The sequence below is a fragment of the Drosophila subpulchrella genome, chromosome 3L, assembly GCF_014743375.2.
Source record: "Drosophila subpulchrella strain 33 F10 #4 breed RU33 chromosome 3L, RU_Dsub_v1.1 Primary Assembly, whole genome shotgun sequence".
Lineage (NCBI taxonomy): Eukaryota > Metazoa > Arthropoda > Insecta > Diptera > Drosophilidae > Drosophila > Drosophila subpulchrella.
In genome coordinates, this window is record NC_050612.1 from 21,925,678 (window position 1) to 21,942,418 (window position 16,741).

Here is a 16,741-nt window from a genome sequence, read left to right on the forward strand (position 1 = left end):
GTATGTGTATAAAGTACTTATTGTTAAAGGCGCCGGTTAAGAGAGGCTAAGTTAAGCATTCTATATATGCATTGTTGCCAACGACTACAAAATCTATAAATGAAATCTTATTATTTTGTATATTTGAGTGAAGAAAAAGCAGCATGTATGTAAATAATTTTGGCGATAATTTGGAACTCAACATGTAAGTCAGTCATTTGTGAGAAACATATTCTTTATTCAGATTTTTTGAAATTCAAAAAAGTTGATAAAACAAAATAAATTTGATACATAAAGTCAAACCAAATTATGATTTTTAATAAATTAATACGCAATAACTTTAGTAAAACAATTATTTCATAACGAAACTTGACTGAGGAATGTACTTGGTAATGTTATTATAAGGCATATAATATAATATTCTCAATGTGGGTGTTGAAAAATACGACAAATCCGAAAGAGCCAAGAAACAACAACACTATTCGCACAATGGAGACCTTAATGTTGATATCGAGACTGATAAAATTCCATTAGCACTACGGTTTTTAATGGAATTATGTCACGCCGACAACAAAAGCCGACAATGGACTCATTGTATTTTCCATGAAAAGAATTTGGACTTCAATAATAATCCAATTATAATTTAAAACAACTTTAGACACATAAATAAGAAAAATAAACTTTTGGAAAGTCTATCCAATATTTTAATGTAACGACACATAACTTTTCACACTTAAAAATAACGGTTTCAATTAGTTGGCAACGCGAATTTGGAAGTATGACCGCAGGCTGCGTGGTCACTTATAGTATCTTAAATACTTTATGGTATTTTTAAAGCCATAAAATGACTGTAAAATATACTGATGATATATATACTCTTATTTTCATAAAGGTCATAATATATAATCTTGTTTTGCGTATTTGTCCCTCTTTTTGATAGAGTTACGTAGAGTTTGTCTGGTTAATTTCACCGCGTTATTTAAAAAGATCATTTTTAATTTTAGCGTACTTACACAATAATTTCTAATTTTTATATAAATGAAGCAAAATGAGAAATCTTAAATTTAAATTATATTAAAAAAATTTTATATAATCAGAAGAAACCCTTGAAATTATTTTAAAAATTAATAGTATTTACACGGTATTTCTTGAAAGTGAAATGGTACTTAATGGTATTTATTTTTGGCATTTTTGGTATTTTATCGATAGTTCTCTTCCTCTTCGATTTTACGGGGCGCTTTAATCCAAACTATCGATAGTTTTTTTGCAACGCAACGGGGTGGCGAAACGCTGCTGAAATTAAGCTGAAAACCGTGTAATAAACCCGCAAGCCGTGGCCAAACAGCGAACCGATGCCTTATCGCAGCAAAATGTGATGTTTGCCGGGCACAGCAAACGCTCGGCGACCGCAAACACAGTGCAAAAACACAGCCTCTGACCTGACCCCAAGCGCGTCACCCGAAAGAGGGAGAGAGTGAGAGAGAGAGCGAGCGAGTGGGAGGGAGAAAAACTAGCGCTGCCCCGAAGACGTTGGAATTTCGTGAACTGTTTGTTGTTGCAGCCCAGCAATAACGGTACAGACAGCAGCGGCAGCAGCAGCAACAACAACAACAAATACCAATGACAAAGTGAAACCGACTGCGCTGCCCCACAAACAACAACAACAACAATAAGAGCAAACAAAACAAAACTGTGATCTCTGCTTTAAATTTTTTTATTTTGCGGGGCAATTGTTCAATTTGGCTGTGCTCGAAAGTAAATTTAGTCAACTCGTTACGCGTATTTGCGGTGTTTGGCAACGCTTTTTCCAACCGACGACTGGAAAATCAATTCTTCGGCTTGCCAAAGGGCAACAACAACTAGCAGTTGTTGAAGTTTTTTTTCTGCTGCTGCGGCCCAGCCCAAAACAAAAAGCAAAGAAGAGGAGGAGGAGAAATATAAAAGAGGAAGAAGCAGCGCAGCCGGATTTGCAAATAGGTATGTGTGTGTGTGTGTGTGTGAGTGCGTATCATGAAGATACAAAAACAAAATTGTGTTAAAATAAGACACTTTTCCGCTCTTTCTTCTCTCATCTGCTCTCTCTTCTCGTGACATTTAGCCGCTGAATGACGTCGCCTTCGCCGGCAATTCTTCAACAATTAATTAACCAAAAATATCGGACGACCAGCTGCTGGCAAACATTTTCTTAGGTTCATTTTAACCTCGAATACCAGCACTTTGATTAACAAGTTCATATCTTATCGCCGCGAAAAACCCTGAAAAATAGTTACGAAAGCAAGTTTTGTTGATGTTTTTTTATAAATAGAAAATTGCGTATGCAAATGCTAATTTTTAGTGGAATGAGAAACCGATTCTCTCCGAATTCTCGCTCTCGTTCGCTCTCAACAAGTCGCTGTTGTTGCTTAGTAATTTAGATATATTATCTCATTCTGCCCAGTCTATTGTTCCACAGAAAGAAAAATCGGTATGATTTTATTATAGTTTTGGACCTGGCACTCAGCACTTGATTTATTAATATTAATGGCTGTGACCTTAGTTTTGCCTTGTCTACTTTGTTTCAAACGAACCTTTTTAGTTCCCATTTGGTCTCTAAAAAGATCTTTAATTATAGTTATTGGCAGATTGTTCTTATACCAAAACCGCTTTTTGTTGTTCAGTGCGTATAAATAATATTACTCTCCGCACGCAAATTGTGGTTTTGTGACGGCAGCGCACAATGCCAAAAATGTTGCTGATCGAATCCCAAATCCAAATCCGAATCCGAATCTCCATATATAAATCCATAGACAGAGCACGTTGCTTCCTGTCCGCCACCCACTTTTCCCCTGACTTCGTCACGCTCTCGGCGCCCCTGAGATGATTCACGTTTCGTGCACGTAACAACGCCCCACCATCTGGGTGTCCGTGGCCCCCGAAACCCCCTCCGGCAACTCTGGCAGTCAAGTATCCAAGTATCCATGCAGCCACACATCCATGTAGCCATGTATCCATGCCCATCGCCACCCGCACAGCCGTTCACCTACATTTCCAGCTCTCTTCGGGCTTGGGCCCACTCCTCCACTCCACTCCACTCCCCTACTGCTACCTTCTCGATTTATCGCTATTCTGGCTCTGTGACTTCACCTCACACGCAAATTGTTGGCCAACTAACTGGCTGTTGCTGCTTCTTGGGGCTCCACTGCGCACGAGCAGACCACAGATAAAATACAGGCCGATGAGCATGTGCAGGATTTGGCGGGAACATTTCATCAGGGAGGCTAGGACATTCTGTTAGTCATTGCTTTGAATTTCTAGACAAAAGATACTTTGGGTTTCGTTGTTTTTTTATTAAGAAATACTACTTATTTTCGGATTTTTAATACAAACACCATGCACAAAACTTATCGTACCATTTCCCCAGTAAGCCTTGTATATCATAAAATTCCTAGAAGCTATTTCTTGTGATACGGTGTTGTTAGTTCTTGAAAGTTTACAGTTGTCGTTTTACAACCCATTTACTTTCTTTGGTAACATTATCCTTATATATATTACTAATATTATATATATTTGAAATAAAATGATAAAATGTTTAAATCTCAAACATAAAAAAACCAATGTCAAGTTAGTCATGTAGTAGTTTTGAAATCCTAACATGGAATTCCTAGCACAAAATATCAGTTCGCTTTATACCGTACACTTGTAAACGTTCTCTCAAATACAAATAACACACTTTTTTCACTGCTCTGAAATCTTTCCTGTTTTTGCCATCAATTTCGTATTTAATAGCCCTTCAGTTTTATGGTACCTGCATCCTTGCGCCAAAATTTGCCCCAGTCTCATGCAACTTTAATTTAATTTGGCAACTACTGCAGCAACACTAACAACCTCCTGGTTTATTTCAGTTGCCGGTGCACGGAGGACGGATAGACACCCGGAACGATGGCCTACCGCAAGCCCAACGATCTGGATGGCTTCATCCAGCAGATGCCCAAGGCGGATATGCGCGTGAAGGTGCAGCTCGCCGAGGATCTGGTGACATTCCTGAGCGACGACACAAACTCGATTGTCTGCACGGACATGGGCTTCCTCATCGACGGATTGATGCCCTGGCTGACGGGCAGCCACTTTAAGATTGCACAAAAATCCCTGGAGGCGTTCTCGGAGCTTATCAAGCGACTGGGCAGCGATTTTAATGCATACACAGCCACCGTTCTGCCACATGTGATCGATAGGTTGGGAGACAGTAGGGACACAGTCCGCGAGAAGGCCCAACTTCTGCTGCGCGACCTAATGGAGCACCGAGTGCTTCCGCCCCAGGCGCTGATCGATAAGCTGGCCACCAGCTGCTTCAAGCACAAGAACGCCAAGGTGCGCGAGGAGTTCCTGCAGACAATTGTGAATGCGCTTCATGAGTACGGCACCCAGCAGTTGAGCGTGCGCGTCTATATTCCACCAGTTTGTGCCCTTCTCGGCGATCCCACGGTCAATGTGAGGGAAGCTGCCATTCAGACGCTGGTCGAGATCTACAAACATGTGGGGGATCGCCTGCGACCAGACCTACGTCGCATGGAGGACGTGCCCGCCTCGAAATTGGCGATGTTGGAGCAAAAGTTCGACCAGGTCAAGCAGGAAGGCCTTCTGTTGCCTTCAGCCCTGAAAAACACTAATGGCAATGGCAATGGAGTGGGCCTGGATGAGGCTGACAACATTGGGGTGAGGGAGCGACCCACCCGGATAATGAAGCGGCCACTGCACTCGGCTGTCTCGTCATCACTGCGCTCCAAACCCAGTACGAACGATGTGAGCGGCGATGCCGGCGCCGTGACCATGGAGACCTTTGAGGCCAGCTTTGAGACGGTCCCACAGTTAAACATCTTTCACGCCAAGGACATGGACGACATCTACAAGCAAGTGTTGGTGATCATCAGCGACAAGAATGCCGACTGGGAAAAGCGCGTGGATGCCTTGAAGAAGATCCGGGCGTTGCTTATACTTAGTTATCACACCCAGCCGCAATTTGTGGCCGTGCAGCTGAAGGAGCTGTCGCTGAGCTTCGTGGACATCCTCAAGGAAGAGTTGCGCTCACAGGTGATCCGCGAGGCGTGTATCACCATCGCCTACATGTCCAAGACGTTAAGGAACAAGTTGGATGCCTTTTGCTGGAGCATTTTGGAGCACCTGATCAATCTTATACAGAACAGCGCAAAGGTCATAGCATCAGCCTCCACGTTGGCTTTGAAGTACATTATCAAGTACACGCACGCGCCGAAGCTGCTCAAGATCTACACCGAAACCCTAAATCAGTCAAAATCGAAGGACATAAGATCCACACTCTGCGAGCTAATGGTGCTGCTCTTCGAGGAGTGGCAAACCAAAGCGCTGGAAAGGCATGGCACTGTCCTAAGGGATACTTTGAAGAAGTCCATTGGCGATGCAGACAGCGAGGCTCGCCGCCATTCCAGATGTGCCTACTGGGCTTTCAGACGTCACTTTCCGGATCTGGCAGATCAGATATATGGCACCCTAGATATAGCTGCCCAGCGGGCATTGGAAAGAGAGCGAGAGGGCGGTGGAGGAGGAGGAAGTGTTGCTCCACCGGAAACAAGGCGAACTGTATCCCGCATTGGCCGAACTCCTGGAACTCTGCAGAAGCCCACGCCCAATATGCGATCCATTTCGGCCGTGGACACTGCTGCTGCCCAACGAGCCAAAGCCAGAGCGCAGTATACACTCTATTCAAGGCAAAGGAAGCCGCTGGGCCCCAGCAATTCCCAGCAGGCACCGATGACAGGAGCAGCGGCCAGTGGATCCCTCCCCAGGCCACGTTTAAATTCCAATAGCGGTGGCACGCCGGCCACCACGCCGGGATCGGTAACGCCACGCCCCCGGGGACGAGCAGGAGTGTCTCAATCGCAGCCAGGATCACGTTCCACCTCGCCAAGCACTAAGCTGCGGGATCAGTACGGCGGAATTAGTAACTACTATCGTGGAGCCACTGGCGCCATACCCAAAAAGGCCTCTGGAATCCCACGAAGCACAGCCAGCTCCAGGGAAACGAGTCCAACTAGGTCAGGTGGTGGACTGATGAAGCGGAGTATGTACTCCACAGGAGCGGGATCTCGGCGAACGCCTGAGAGGAACAACCCCGTGAGACCATCGGCGGCAGCTCGACTTCTGGCGCAATCCCGAGAAGCGGAGCACACACTAGGCGGCGCAGATGATGGACAACCGGACTATGTGTCCGGCGACTACATGCGCAGCGGTGGAATGCGGATGGGCAGGAAGCTTCTGGGTCGCGACGAGTCCGATGACATCGATTCCGAGGCCAGTTCTGTGTGCTCGGAGCGATCTTTCGACTCCAGCTACACTAGAGGCAATAAATCCAACTACTCGCTTAGCGGTAGCCACTCCCGTTTGGACTGGAGCACGCAGAGGGCGCCATTTGATGACATCGAGACGATCATTCAGTTCTGCGCCTCGACGCATTGGTCTGAACGGAAGGATGGGCTGATCAGCCTCACCCAGTATCTAGCCGATGGAAAGGAGCTCACTCAGCAGCAGTTGCAATGCGTTCTGGACATGTTCCGCAAGATGTTCATGGACACACATACCAAGGTGTACTCGCTGTTCCTGGACACGGTCACTGAGCTGATTCTGGTCCATGCACCCGAGTTGCACGACTGGCTCTTCATCCTGCTGACGCGACTATTCAACAAACTGGGCACCGATCTCCTCAACTCGATGCACAGCAAGATCTGGAAGACGCTACAGGTGGTGCACGAATACTTCCCCACGCAATTGCAGCTCAAGGAGCTATTCAGGATCATCTCGGACTCCACGCAGACGCCAACAACCAAGACGCGTATCGCCATCCTGCGCTTCCTCACGGATTTGGCCAACACATACTGCAAGAGCAGCGACTTCCCTAGCGACCAGAGTCAGGCCTGCGAGCGGACGGTCCTCAAGCTGGCCCAGCTGGCGGCGGACCAGAAGTCGATGGAACTGCGCTCCCAGGCCAGGAGCTGCCTGGTTGCCCTTTATAACCTTAACACGCCGCAAATGACCCGGCTGTTGGCCAATCTGCCAAAGGGGTACCAGGACTCGGCGCGCTCCTGCATTCAGTCGCACATGCGGCGGCAAAGCCAAAGTGGCAATTCGGGTGCCAATTCGCCTAGTAGCTCTCCATTGAGCAGTAGCAGCCCTAAGCCCCTGCAAAGTCCCTCTGTGGGTCCATTTGCCTCGCTCCAGAGTCACCATCAGCTCAGCCTGAGCTCCACTAGTCCCCGCTCGCGGCAGTCCTCCGTGGAGCAGGAGCTGCTCTTCTCCTCGGAGTTGGACATTCAGCACAACATTCAAAAGACGTCGGAAGAGATCCGGCACTGCTTCGGCGGTCAGTACCAGACGGCGCTGGCGCCCAATGGCTTTAATGGGCACCTGCAGTATCACGATCAGGGCCAGCAAGACTCGTGTGCCTCTCTGTCTTCCAACTCCAAGACGCAATCGTCGGCCAACACCACGCAGTCGAATACTCCGGAGTCGGCCACCATGCGTCTAGATAACCTGGATCGGGAAAGAACCATTCAGAATGCCAAGTCGCCGCAGCCAACAGGCGATGCCAAGGTGCACGTGGTCTCGCTAAGTATGGCGGAGAACGGTGAGCTGATCCTGCCCAGCGACCTGATGGAAAGCGAGGTGGTCCGTGTGGCCTTGACATTAACGAAGGACCAACCCGTGGAGCTGCTGCAGACGTCGCTAACAAACCTCGGGATCTGCATCAAGGGCGGGAACTGTGAGCTGCCCAACAAGCACTTTAGATCGATCATGCGAATGCTGCTCAACATTCTGGAGGCGGAGCACACGGACGTGGTCATCGCCGGCCTGCACGTGCTCAGCAAGATTATGCGCAGCAACAAGATGCGCCACAACTGGATGCACTTCCTGGAGCTTATCCTGCTGAAGATCATCCAGTGCTATCAGCACAGCAAGGAGGCCTTGCGGGAAATCGACTCGATGATACCAAGGATAGCACCATCTCTGCCACTGGACCTGTCTATCAACATTGTCAATCCGGTGATTGCGACGGGCGAGTTCCCCACCAATCTGTGCGCCATCAAAATCCTGCTGGAGGTGACCGAACACCATGGCACGGAGATCACGGACGCCCACCTGGACATTGTGTTCCCGAATCTGGCGCGATCGGCGGACGACATGCAGTCTATGGTGCGCAAGGCGGCGGTCTTCTGCATCGTCAAGCTGTACTTTGTCTTGGGTGAGGAGAAGGTCAAACCGAAGCTGTCCGTGCTGAATCCCAGCAAGGTGAGGCTGCTCAACGTGTACATTGAGAAGCAGCGCAACTGCATCGGCGGCGGTGGAAGTTCTACGAAGAACTCGTCGGCGGCATCCTCGTCATGATTGCGGGAGGCTTCGCCGAGATTCCTGCACCAGCACCTTAAACAAGACACGGACGGAGTTGCGTCCCTCGGCCTACGAAGGAAGTGAGGAGCGGCGGACATTTAATGATATATAATACATAAACTAATTATTTATAACTAATTATTACCGATGATCCAATGATCGATGCGTATATAAAGCAGACGCAAAGCGATAAAACCAGCTAATTGTACTAAAATTGTAGCCAACTCCGCAACCCTCACCCCTCACCTATAAACTATTTATCCCTCAGTCGCTCAGTTGTATGTGTTTTCACCAGCTACCAGCTCCTAACTATTTACGATGCTTCTGTTTAGTTTGTAAGCCTATATTTCGCTCATTTGGGAGCCCAGGAGACTTCGTATCCTTATTTCGTTTCCGCTCAACTAAATTCTAATCACTATTATTATTACTACGATTCTGCTCTTCTTACAACTGAACTATTTTTGTAATTAATTTAAAAACACAAACCCACACAAAATGATAAAAACAATAAACAACTTCTAGGTTATGTTATAATATTTATAAATTAATTAAACGAATAAAACAGTTAAAAACAAAAGTCCCAACATGTAAACAACAACAAGTCAGCGTTTTGTTTGCCAACATCCTTTGCTAATCGTTTTGCGTGATTTATTTCATAAAATTCAAACTTTCAAATATTTATTTACACACGGACTTAATTATACTAAATACTTGGTTTATTTCATTTCGGCCTCGGTTGTTGTTCCTTCATTTTACCGAAGACTTCCAAATACTTAGTTGGCATAAAATGTCAACGCTACAAGGTTTTCTTCCTCTTTGTGTTTTTTGTTGGTGAGTAGTTTCTTTACATATTAACTAGTTTTTTAATCGCTATTAAACATTTTTGAATGTCGCTCGATGTGTTTGGATTTTTTTTCTTCCGTTTTTGGTAATTCGGTTGTCTTTTTTGTCTTCATTGATTTGTTCGATTTGCATTTGAAATTTTGTTGGGCCCCTTTGAAACCTGAACTTGGTTGTCTCTCTACAAGTAAATCATACAAATTCGTTACGTTTATTTGTTCACGCACAGATATTGGAAATGAATTCAAGTAAATTAAGGCACTCAATACAACAAAGAAATCGATTCGAAAATGAATAGGTTGTTAGTAAATCGATAGAAAATAAATCAATTTTGCCAAGTACAAATTAGTGCGGTGGTTCGAGTGTGTCTCTGTATGGGTGTATCTGTATCTGTGTGTTTGTATGTGTGTATCTGTGTCCTAGACTAAAATGTAGTGCATTGCTTTAACATTAACTATCTGGCTTTAGACTACCGTAGCTAAACTTTAATTTGTATTTGTATTGTACATAAACGTAATCCCTAAATTGTGGTGTTTTCAATTAAATATATTTTTCAATGGCACATCTTTTTGCTAAGTGTAAGATTTTCGCTCTGTTTTATTTGATTTTTGTCGGGGTGATTTCAGAATTTTGTGCCCCAAAAAAATGGTTTCCATATGGAAACGGTGCTGTTAACAATTTTGAGTGTTCATTACATTTACGGTGAAGTTGAGAAAAAACGTCTCCCAACACGTGGAGACCTCGAAAACTTTTTAGATCCCATTACCAACTGCCCAAGTAGTTTGACTAAAATCTAGTGTTACATATACGAAATGCATATTTATGTACAGTGGGACAAGATTTCAACTTACATTCTGAATCGATTTAAAACGACTTCGATTTAAAATACATTGAACTACTTAATTGATTACTATTCATTTACATGTAGATGGTTTGCTAACAATATTTTGGCTTCTTGTTTCTTTTGTTTTTTTATTTTTATTTCTTGTGGTAAATTTTGAACGCACTCATCGCTAACAATGCCCCCGACAACAACAACTCTTCGGGGTTATCCATTGTCCAATTTTGACCGAAAAAGGCACACACAGAGAATATCGAATGACAACGACTATGCACGACTACAACAACACTAACCCTAAGCTATATAAGATCCGCTCGACATCGGTATCGGTGGACCGCATCCTAGTAGCCGTTGCAGCGGATTTCCCCGTAGCGAGCCCTTGGTCTGCCGGCTCCGTAGGTCGCATATCGCTCATACGCCATGTAGTCCGGCATCTCGTAGCCGTAGCCCCGCATTCGATTCCTGGCATAGCCGCCTTGGTTCTGCTCCTCGTAGGCATAGTGGCTGGGTGTGGGCGTGGCCGGGGGATCGATGTAGCCCCCGGCCGGATGAGATGCGAAACTGCTGGGCGTACTGGCTGCGCACTCCTCGGCCAATCGTTCCACCAGCGACTCGGGCGTCTGCAGGAATCGCTCGGAAAAGCGCCCGATTTCGGTGGAGCCGAAGGCCTGCAGGAAACCCGGCAAGGGCTTGATGTCCTGCGGGGATTTGAAGGATATTTTTAGTGGAGGTTTGGGATTTTAGATCTATAGTTTTAATTAATGAATTATAGTCTAAGTTCTGAATTTAATTTTTTTACATTAAAACTCTTCCAAATTATGAAATGAAGAAACTTTTTAGTTAAGACTTGAGATTGTTAATTCCGCTTTATTCTTATAATTATATTTTACCCCGAATTTAATCATCAATTAAAAAAAACCTTAAAATATTTTCAATAACTAAAATTTAAAGTAAGAATTTTTACAATAAATATTTATACATTTTGAATAAGTCTGTTAAATATATATTCCTATCGAAATTCAATTATTCGAATTGATGGTATTTTTAATAATTTGAAAGTAAATGGAACCTTGAAGTGGGTAATTGTTGTAAAAGTCATTTTAATTTGAAAGCAAACATTTCTATTTTGATTATTATTAAACAAAGGAATCTTTACTCATTTGAAAATAAATATATTTTATCTAGTTGCATACATATGTTGTATTTTGATCATAAGGTATTGTTTTCCAATACAATCCGATATTACTCAAAGTAAATTATAAGTGATCCCTCAACTCACCCTAATTTGTTCCCTTACGATGGGCTCCACAGCCTCCAGGTTCTCGCTGCCACCGGCTTCCTTTTTGGCCGCCTTCCGTTTTGATTTCTTGCTCGGAATGAGATCGCACTCGATGATGCGGTTGTTGCTGCTGCGGTTCCTGCCAGCCGCTGCACACCGCTTGATGTTGCCCGCCTGCTGTTGCTGCTGCAACTGCAACTGCTGCTGTTGCTGTTGCTGTTGTTGCTGCTGGAGCAGAGGAGCCAGGGCAGGTGGCACACTAGCATTCTGGCCAAAACCAATTGGCGAGTTCTGGGGCGCCGGCGGAGTACGCGGGCGTCGCGGCGTTGGACTCCAGCTATTCGCATTCGCCACAGGATGTTGCTGCTGCTGTTGTTGCAAGTGGTAGGCAAAAAAAATCGATTTAGTTTTTTTCCAAGTCGTTTTGCAGCGGCAAAGTTGTTACGCTCAAGTGGCGGGCACTTGAGCTGCCAGTCTCCCCTTGGATTCTCTATAGCCCACTCCCAATCCCAGTTTCATTTCCATTTCCATCTCCATTCCCCGCCAGCTGGCCGGCGCGTGCTCGCTGATGGCAGCTCGTGTTACCAGGCAACCCCCAAAAGAGCCACCTTCTCTCCTCCTCCCAGCCAGCTCCAATCCCATCCAGCCAGCCAGCCAGCCATCCATCCAACCAACCAGCCGGGTGAAGTTCAACGTAGCGCCCCAAAAATCAATAGGCGCCCCTTTTTTTGTGTACGGCCGGGACACCCTGTAAGAAGGCTTCCGGCCGTGGCCACTCTCTCGCCGAGAGCTTTTCCCGTGCTTTTCCGACGGAGAACCCTCTGAGTTTCCACCACGAGTAAAGCCGGTCGATGGAGCTAAACGCATTTTGCTTTTGGCCTTCCCTTTTTTTTTGGCCAGGATGGCTGGTGATGAGTGCTCCTCTTGTGGGCGGCTGTCATTATCAGGCCCCGATTGTTGGCCTAATTTATCCCGGCAGGATGAAAGGATGGGGGGTGACAGGATGGCCCCAGGATACACCCCCTCACCTGATTCCCTCTTAATTAGTACTGCTCTGCACCTGCAGCTTTAATTTGCAATTTTTCCCGCCCCGACGACGCTAATTCGATTTCATTCACCACTTACCGCATGTCCTGGCTGCTCGTCGCCCGCCTCGATTATTGGATCACCACCAGTAGTTTCCTGCGGCGTCGTCGGCGCATCCGAGGATGCTCCTGTCTCCGGCTGCAAATTGATTTCCGCACGCCTGGCAACTTCCGGCGGAGTGGGCGGTGCGGCTTTCACCTTATCACTGGCCACTGGCGACGTGGCGCTTATGTCATCTGGAAAACAAGTTGGAGGTGGATGGCGAAAAAAAATCAATAGGTTTGGCTCTAATATGATTAGACTCCCTGTTCGAGGAACTTGCGGATTTTCGGGAACTCTAATTATTTTGTCATGCGTGCAGGCGGCAATCAAGGGTTAAAAACCAGGCCCAGAGCACTGACCATTCGGCGTGGAATCGAAGGGCTTTTTCGCACGCGCTTATCAAATCAGTTTTACCGAGAAAGAGAGTGGGTGAGAGAGGTGGGCGAATCGGGAGAGAGCGACATGCACTTGTTGAACGTGGCTAACACACATAGACCAACACACCCACACAAGCGAAAGAGCGGAGAGAAATCAACAAAATGTGTAGCGCACTTTTCGGCGCATGCGACTCGGCCTGCAATGTTTACGTATTTCCATCAAGTTTGGCTATATTATCGGACTTGTTGTTGCCATTATGGCAGTTACTGCCATGCATTTGCAGCTGCAATCAGTTGCGTCGATAAATCAATTATTTTAGCAAAGGGCACTGAATAAAGGTAAAAAATTGGGGGAAGCCTTATATTGCATTTAAATATCCTATTGGATTTAATCGTATTTAATTATAAGAAATTCAGATTAATTTTGTTTTTCAAAAAGAAAATCCGTTTATAAATAATTTAGAACTAGCCGCTTAAATACCATGGCTATAATTAAAATGTTAACTACCCTTGACGTTCACTTTGAATTTGGCATGGCGCTGTTCTCATTTTAAAGACTCTCTCTTAATTAACATATTTTCGTAATCTTTTAAGAACAAGAATTGCTAAAGCTGATATTACCATTTAAATGGTTTGGAAACTTTAAGATATTTGAATAATTTGATTTTCATAGTCTAATGAATATTCATTCTTCCTCTAAAGGGAGTATCCTCTAATTGCATTCCTTTTTTTTTTTTGAGCTACACTTCATTTCACATAACGGACATTGATTTTCGCCTCCATATGGTGGCTAAAAACGGAGGTTGAGGTTGAAGTTGAATTTGAGCCCTGGCTATTGCACCAGGGAGCTGTTCCTATTCCTGTTCCTCTTCTTGTTTCAGGGTGTCGTTGGTTCCTCCCTTGATTAATACACAGAGAGAAATTTCGATAAGGTTTTTTAAAAACTTAATAAAGGTTATACTAAGAAAAATAAGAAAACAGAACTATTTATTCCTTTACAGATATTTTTTACCGATCCCATATTAGTAATACCTAATTGATCTAAACTTTTTCTTCTGTGCACATGTTTGTGGGTGTGCGGGCGTGTTTGCTGTCTGTTTGGGCGGTTTGACTAACGGTAGTAAAGCGGCGAAAGCAGCGGCAACCACCGCATTACGCTGAAAAGTTCATTTACATGCTGGCTGTGATGACATTTCACGCACACACCGATGGCCAGAAAGACACCCTTAGATAGGGCTGTGTGGGTGTGCTTGTGTGTGAAAGTCAAACACCCATTGATAACGACGTAGCTCTAGACAAAAACACCCACAAACACAGGCAAATACTCCACCACACTGGGAAAAAAATTACCCCCTAAAGTTTTGAAAGGCATCCACAAATAAAACTCATGCTAAAATATAGTCAAGTACTTCTAAGAATTTTTCGACTTGCAAATTGAACACTTTTGTGCAATTTTTTTATACAAAAATGTAATCTTCAGGTTTGAGAAAAATTAGACTTTCAATAAAGAAATATTCAGTGACTAAAAACCACAAATGTTTACATTTTTAGAATTTAATATTTTAATATGTAATGACCTCAATTATTTCAGAGTCCCCGAACTCTTATTTTCTATTTTCTTAATGTTTTGACTTTTTTTTTAATATCTCCTATGTAGTTTGCTGATTTTTCCCAGTGCTTAAAGTTCGTTTGCACTGCAAAATATTTAGAAAAAAACTGTGGGTTGACTTCGCACCTGGTGGGTCATCCACGTACACCGTTGACTTATTGATTTGCACACACGACAAAAAAATTAAAAAGCCACACATCACAGGGCAAAGTCGGGGAGTCTCGGCTCTGGTATTCGTATTCGCGTGCCTAAATAGACAGCTAATTTTGAAGTCCTCTGAAGCGCCATGACGTAGGTGCCCCAACGGCCAACCGCCCAACCACCCAACCACCCATCCATAAAGCCACCCCCTCCTGTCGGAAAACGGAAGTATTTCAGCAGTTAACCAACGCTGATTGGTTGAGTGTTTGCAAAACGTCGGCTTGTCAGGCTTGCGAAGTATGTGGGTGATTGGAGGGATGCCGGGCAGGCGGGGAATCGGATTCGGAGGAGCTGGTGGAAAAACCTGACGGACAGCGCTGCCGGTGAGGAGCTTTGCGGACGACACTCCGGATTCTCCGGACACTCCGGACACGCTGACAACGATGACGGCAACACGAACGGACAGTTCTTGCATTAATTTGCATGCGGAATCCAGCATAAGGCTATATTGGCACAGTGGGGTTGACAAAAGAAGAATATCTTTCTAAGAATTTTAAAAGATTGGTTTGCTTATTACAATATTGCTTAATATAATCTTTAATAAAAAATTCTATTAAATATTCTAGTGCTCGGAACCACCGATTTTCTTAATTCAAATCTTTTACAGATAGTATTTTTAAAGGTTAATATTCAATGAATAATAAGGGGTTCCCCACAAATCACTAGGGTTTTCAAATCACGTTTAAATTGAATATTTTTGGTGACTAAAAGTATGCAACAATATATTTTAAGCCCAGAAGTACAATGAATTCACTGCATACTTCTTGACACCTCATGACATTTAAAATCAATTTAAAAATTCTAGTGATGTTGTAGACTCCAAATAAGTCTTTTTAAATTCTTTTAAAATTAATTGAAGTTTCTTCCTTAAAATATATCTATATTCAACCCGATCGATCCCAAACCCCCCACTGTGCCTTCAATCGTTGATTTCAGCTGAAGCAACTGCCCGTCGGCTGTCGCCCCTCGCCGACTTCCATGCTTGTTACATAATCCCGCCTGACATATGTTTGCATAAATTTTCGAATTCTCCCCCGCGGCCTTGCATAATTGCGAATTAAATAGAGTGTAATGAAGGAGCGACAGGCGATGCGAGGCGATAAAAAAGCTGACAACTTACCGGGAATATCGAGCGGAGTGTCCGCCCTCCGGGTCTCCGCCGCAGCTGGTGGCTGGACCAGCACCTCCTCCTCCTCGAAGTCCCTTCCGTCCGCCGGACAGTGATACGGCACACAGGAGGCGGACTCCACGGACATGTTGACCGGGTACTCGCCGCTATACACCGGTGTGCTCTGGCTGCTGTCGCTCCTCGCCCTCGTGCTGCAATTGCTGATGCCGCTGTCCGTTCCGGTGGCACTGATCATGGGCGGCGATGTGGTCAGCCGCTGGGCGGGGGACTCGACAACCGCCTCCACCTCGACATCAGGTTCCTCGAGCTTTGGTGTGCCGGCCAGCGGGAGGTGTTGCATCTGCTGTTGCCCTACATGTTGCTGCTGGCCGAGATGTTGCTGCTCGGCGCTGTAGCTGCGAAGTGGTTCCAGGTAGCTGGGTGGCAGCACAGTGCGATTCGGAGCCGGCGTGGAGGATCTGCCAGGTGGAGCATAGTGGGGAGTTGGACCCGCAAAGGCACCAAAGCCGCGGGATTGGTAGGAGGCGGAAGAACTGTATGGCAAGGGAGCAGGTGGCTCGTAGCCAGGCTGAGATGGCAGCTGCTGCTGCTGCTGCTGCTGCTGGTAGGGATGCGACCTGGGCGGGTAGTGGAGCACGCTGGAGGGGATTAGCTGTTGGCCAGCCGGCGTGAACATGCCCTGATGGTGCTGGCTGTAATGCGGCGAGGCGTACGGGGCATAGCGATAGTAGTTGGGCATGTAAGAAGCACCAGAAGACCCATAGCCATAGCCGTAGGGATGGTAGCCGGCGGGATGGTAACCAGATCGGTAGGGCTGTGGCGGATAATGCGACATCGTGGTCGTCTGATGGGGATGGGGATGGTGATGCTGTAGCTGAAGCTGAAGCTGATGATGATGATCGTAGAAGCTGGCTGGATATCGGTCCGACATGTTAGTCCCTCGAAAGCGTTACTTATCCCACGG

The 16,741-nt window shown here is 45.6% G+C and overlaps 2 protein-coding genes across 6 annotated transcripts; one reads left to right on the forward strand and one right to left on the reverse strand.

The window, feature by feature from the left end:
• Positions 1–1,243: 1,243 nt before the first annotated feature.
• LOC119552574 (CLIP-associating protein) lies at positions 1,244–9,795 on the forward strand. 3 transcript variants are annotated; one of them, XM_037862199.1, is made up of 2 exons: positions 1,244–1,956; positions 3,861–9,795. In XM_037862199.1, the coding sequence occupies exon 2, from the start codon at positions 3,898–3,900 to the stop codon at positions 8,368–8,370; it is 4,473 nt and encodes a 1,490-aa protein (XP_037718127.1). In that variant the 5' UTR covers positions 1,244–1,956; positions 3,861–3,897; the 3' UTR covers positions 8,371–9,795. The 3 variants fall into 3 exon arrangements, with proteins under 3 accessions (XP_037718127.1, XP_037718129.1, XP_037718128.1); XM_037862201.1 differs by lacking the exon at positions 1,244–1,956 and adding an exon at positions 2,153–2,168; XM_037862200.1 differs by lacking the exon at positions 1,244–1,956 and adding an exon at positions 3,627–3,759.
• Positions 9,008–16,741, reverse strand: LOC119552576 (trithorax group protein osa). Of its 3 annotated transcripts, XM_037862203.1 has the most exons (5): positions 15,769–16,741; positions 12,459–12,655; positions 11,334–11,702; positions 10,348–10,752; positions 9,008–9,394 (listed from the first exon to the last, which is right to left on the reverse strand). In XM_037862203.1, the coding sequence occupies exons 1-4, from the start codon at positions 16,706–16,708 to the stop codon at positions 10,396–10,398; spliced, it is 1,863 nt and encodes a 620-aa protein (XP_037718131.1). In that variant the 5' UTR covers positions 16,709–16,741; the 3' UTR covers positions 9,008–9,394; positions 10,348–10,395. The 3 variants fall into 3 exon arrangements, with proteins under 3 accessions (XP_037718131.1, XP_037718134.1, XP_037718130.1); XM_037862206.1 differs by having other exon boundaries at positions 9,008–10,752; positions 11,334–11,699; XM_037862202.1 differs by having other exon boundaries at positions 9,008–10,752.

What these genes read in the sequence shown, in the direction of transcription:
- LOC119552574 (XM_037862199.1), top strand. Translation starts at nt 3,898, where the DNA reads ATGGCCTACCGCAAGCCCAACGATCTGGATGGCTTCATCCAGCAGATG.
- LOC119552576 (XM_037862203.1), bottom strand. Translation starts at nt 16,708, where the DNA reads ATGTCGGACCGATATCCAGCCAGCTTCTACGATCATCATCATCAGCTT. An exon ending in ACGAGCAGCCAGGACATGCG is followed by an intron (nt 11,703 to 12,458) that starts GTAAGTGGTGAA and finishes TTGCAACAACAG; the next exon opens with CAGCAGCAACATCCTGTGGC. An exon ending in TCGTAAGGGAACAAATTAGG is followed by an intron (nt 10,753 to 11,333) that starts GTGAGTTGAGGG and finishes AAATCCCCGCAG; the next exon opens with GACATCAAGCCCTTGCCGGG.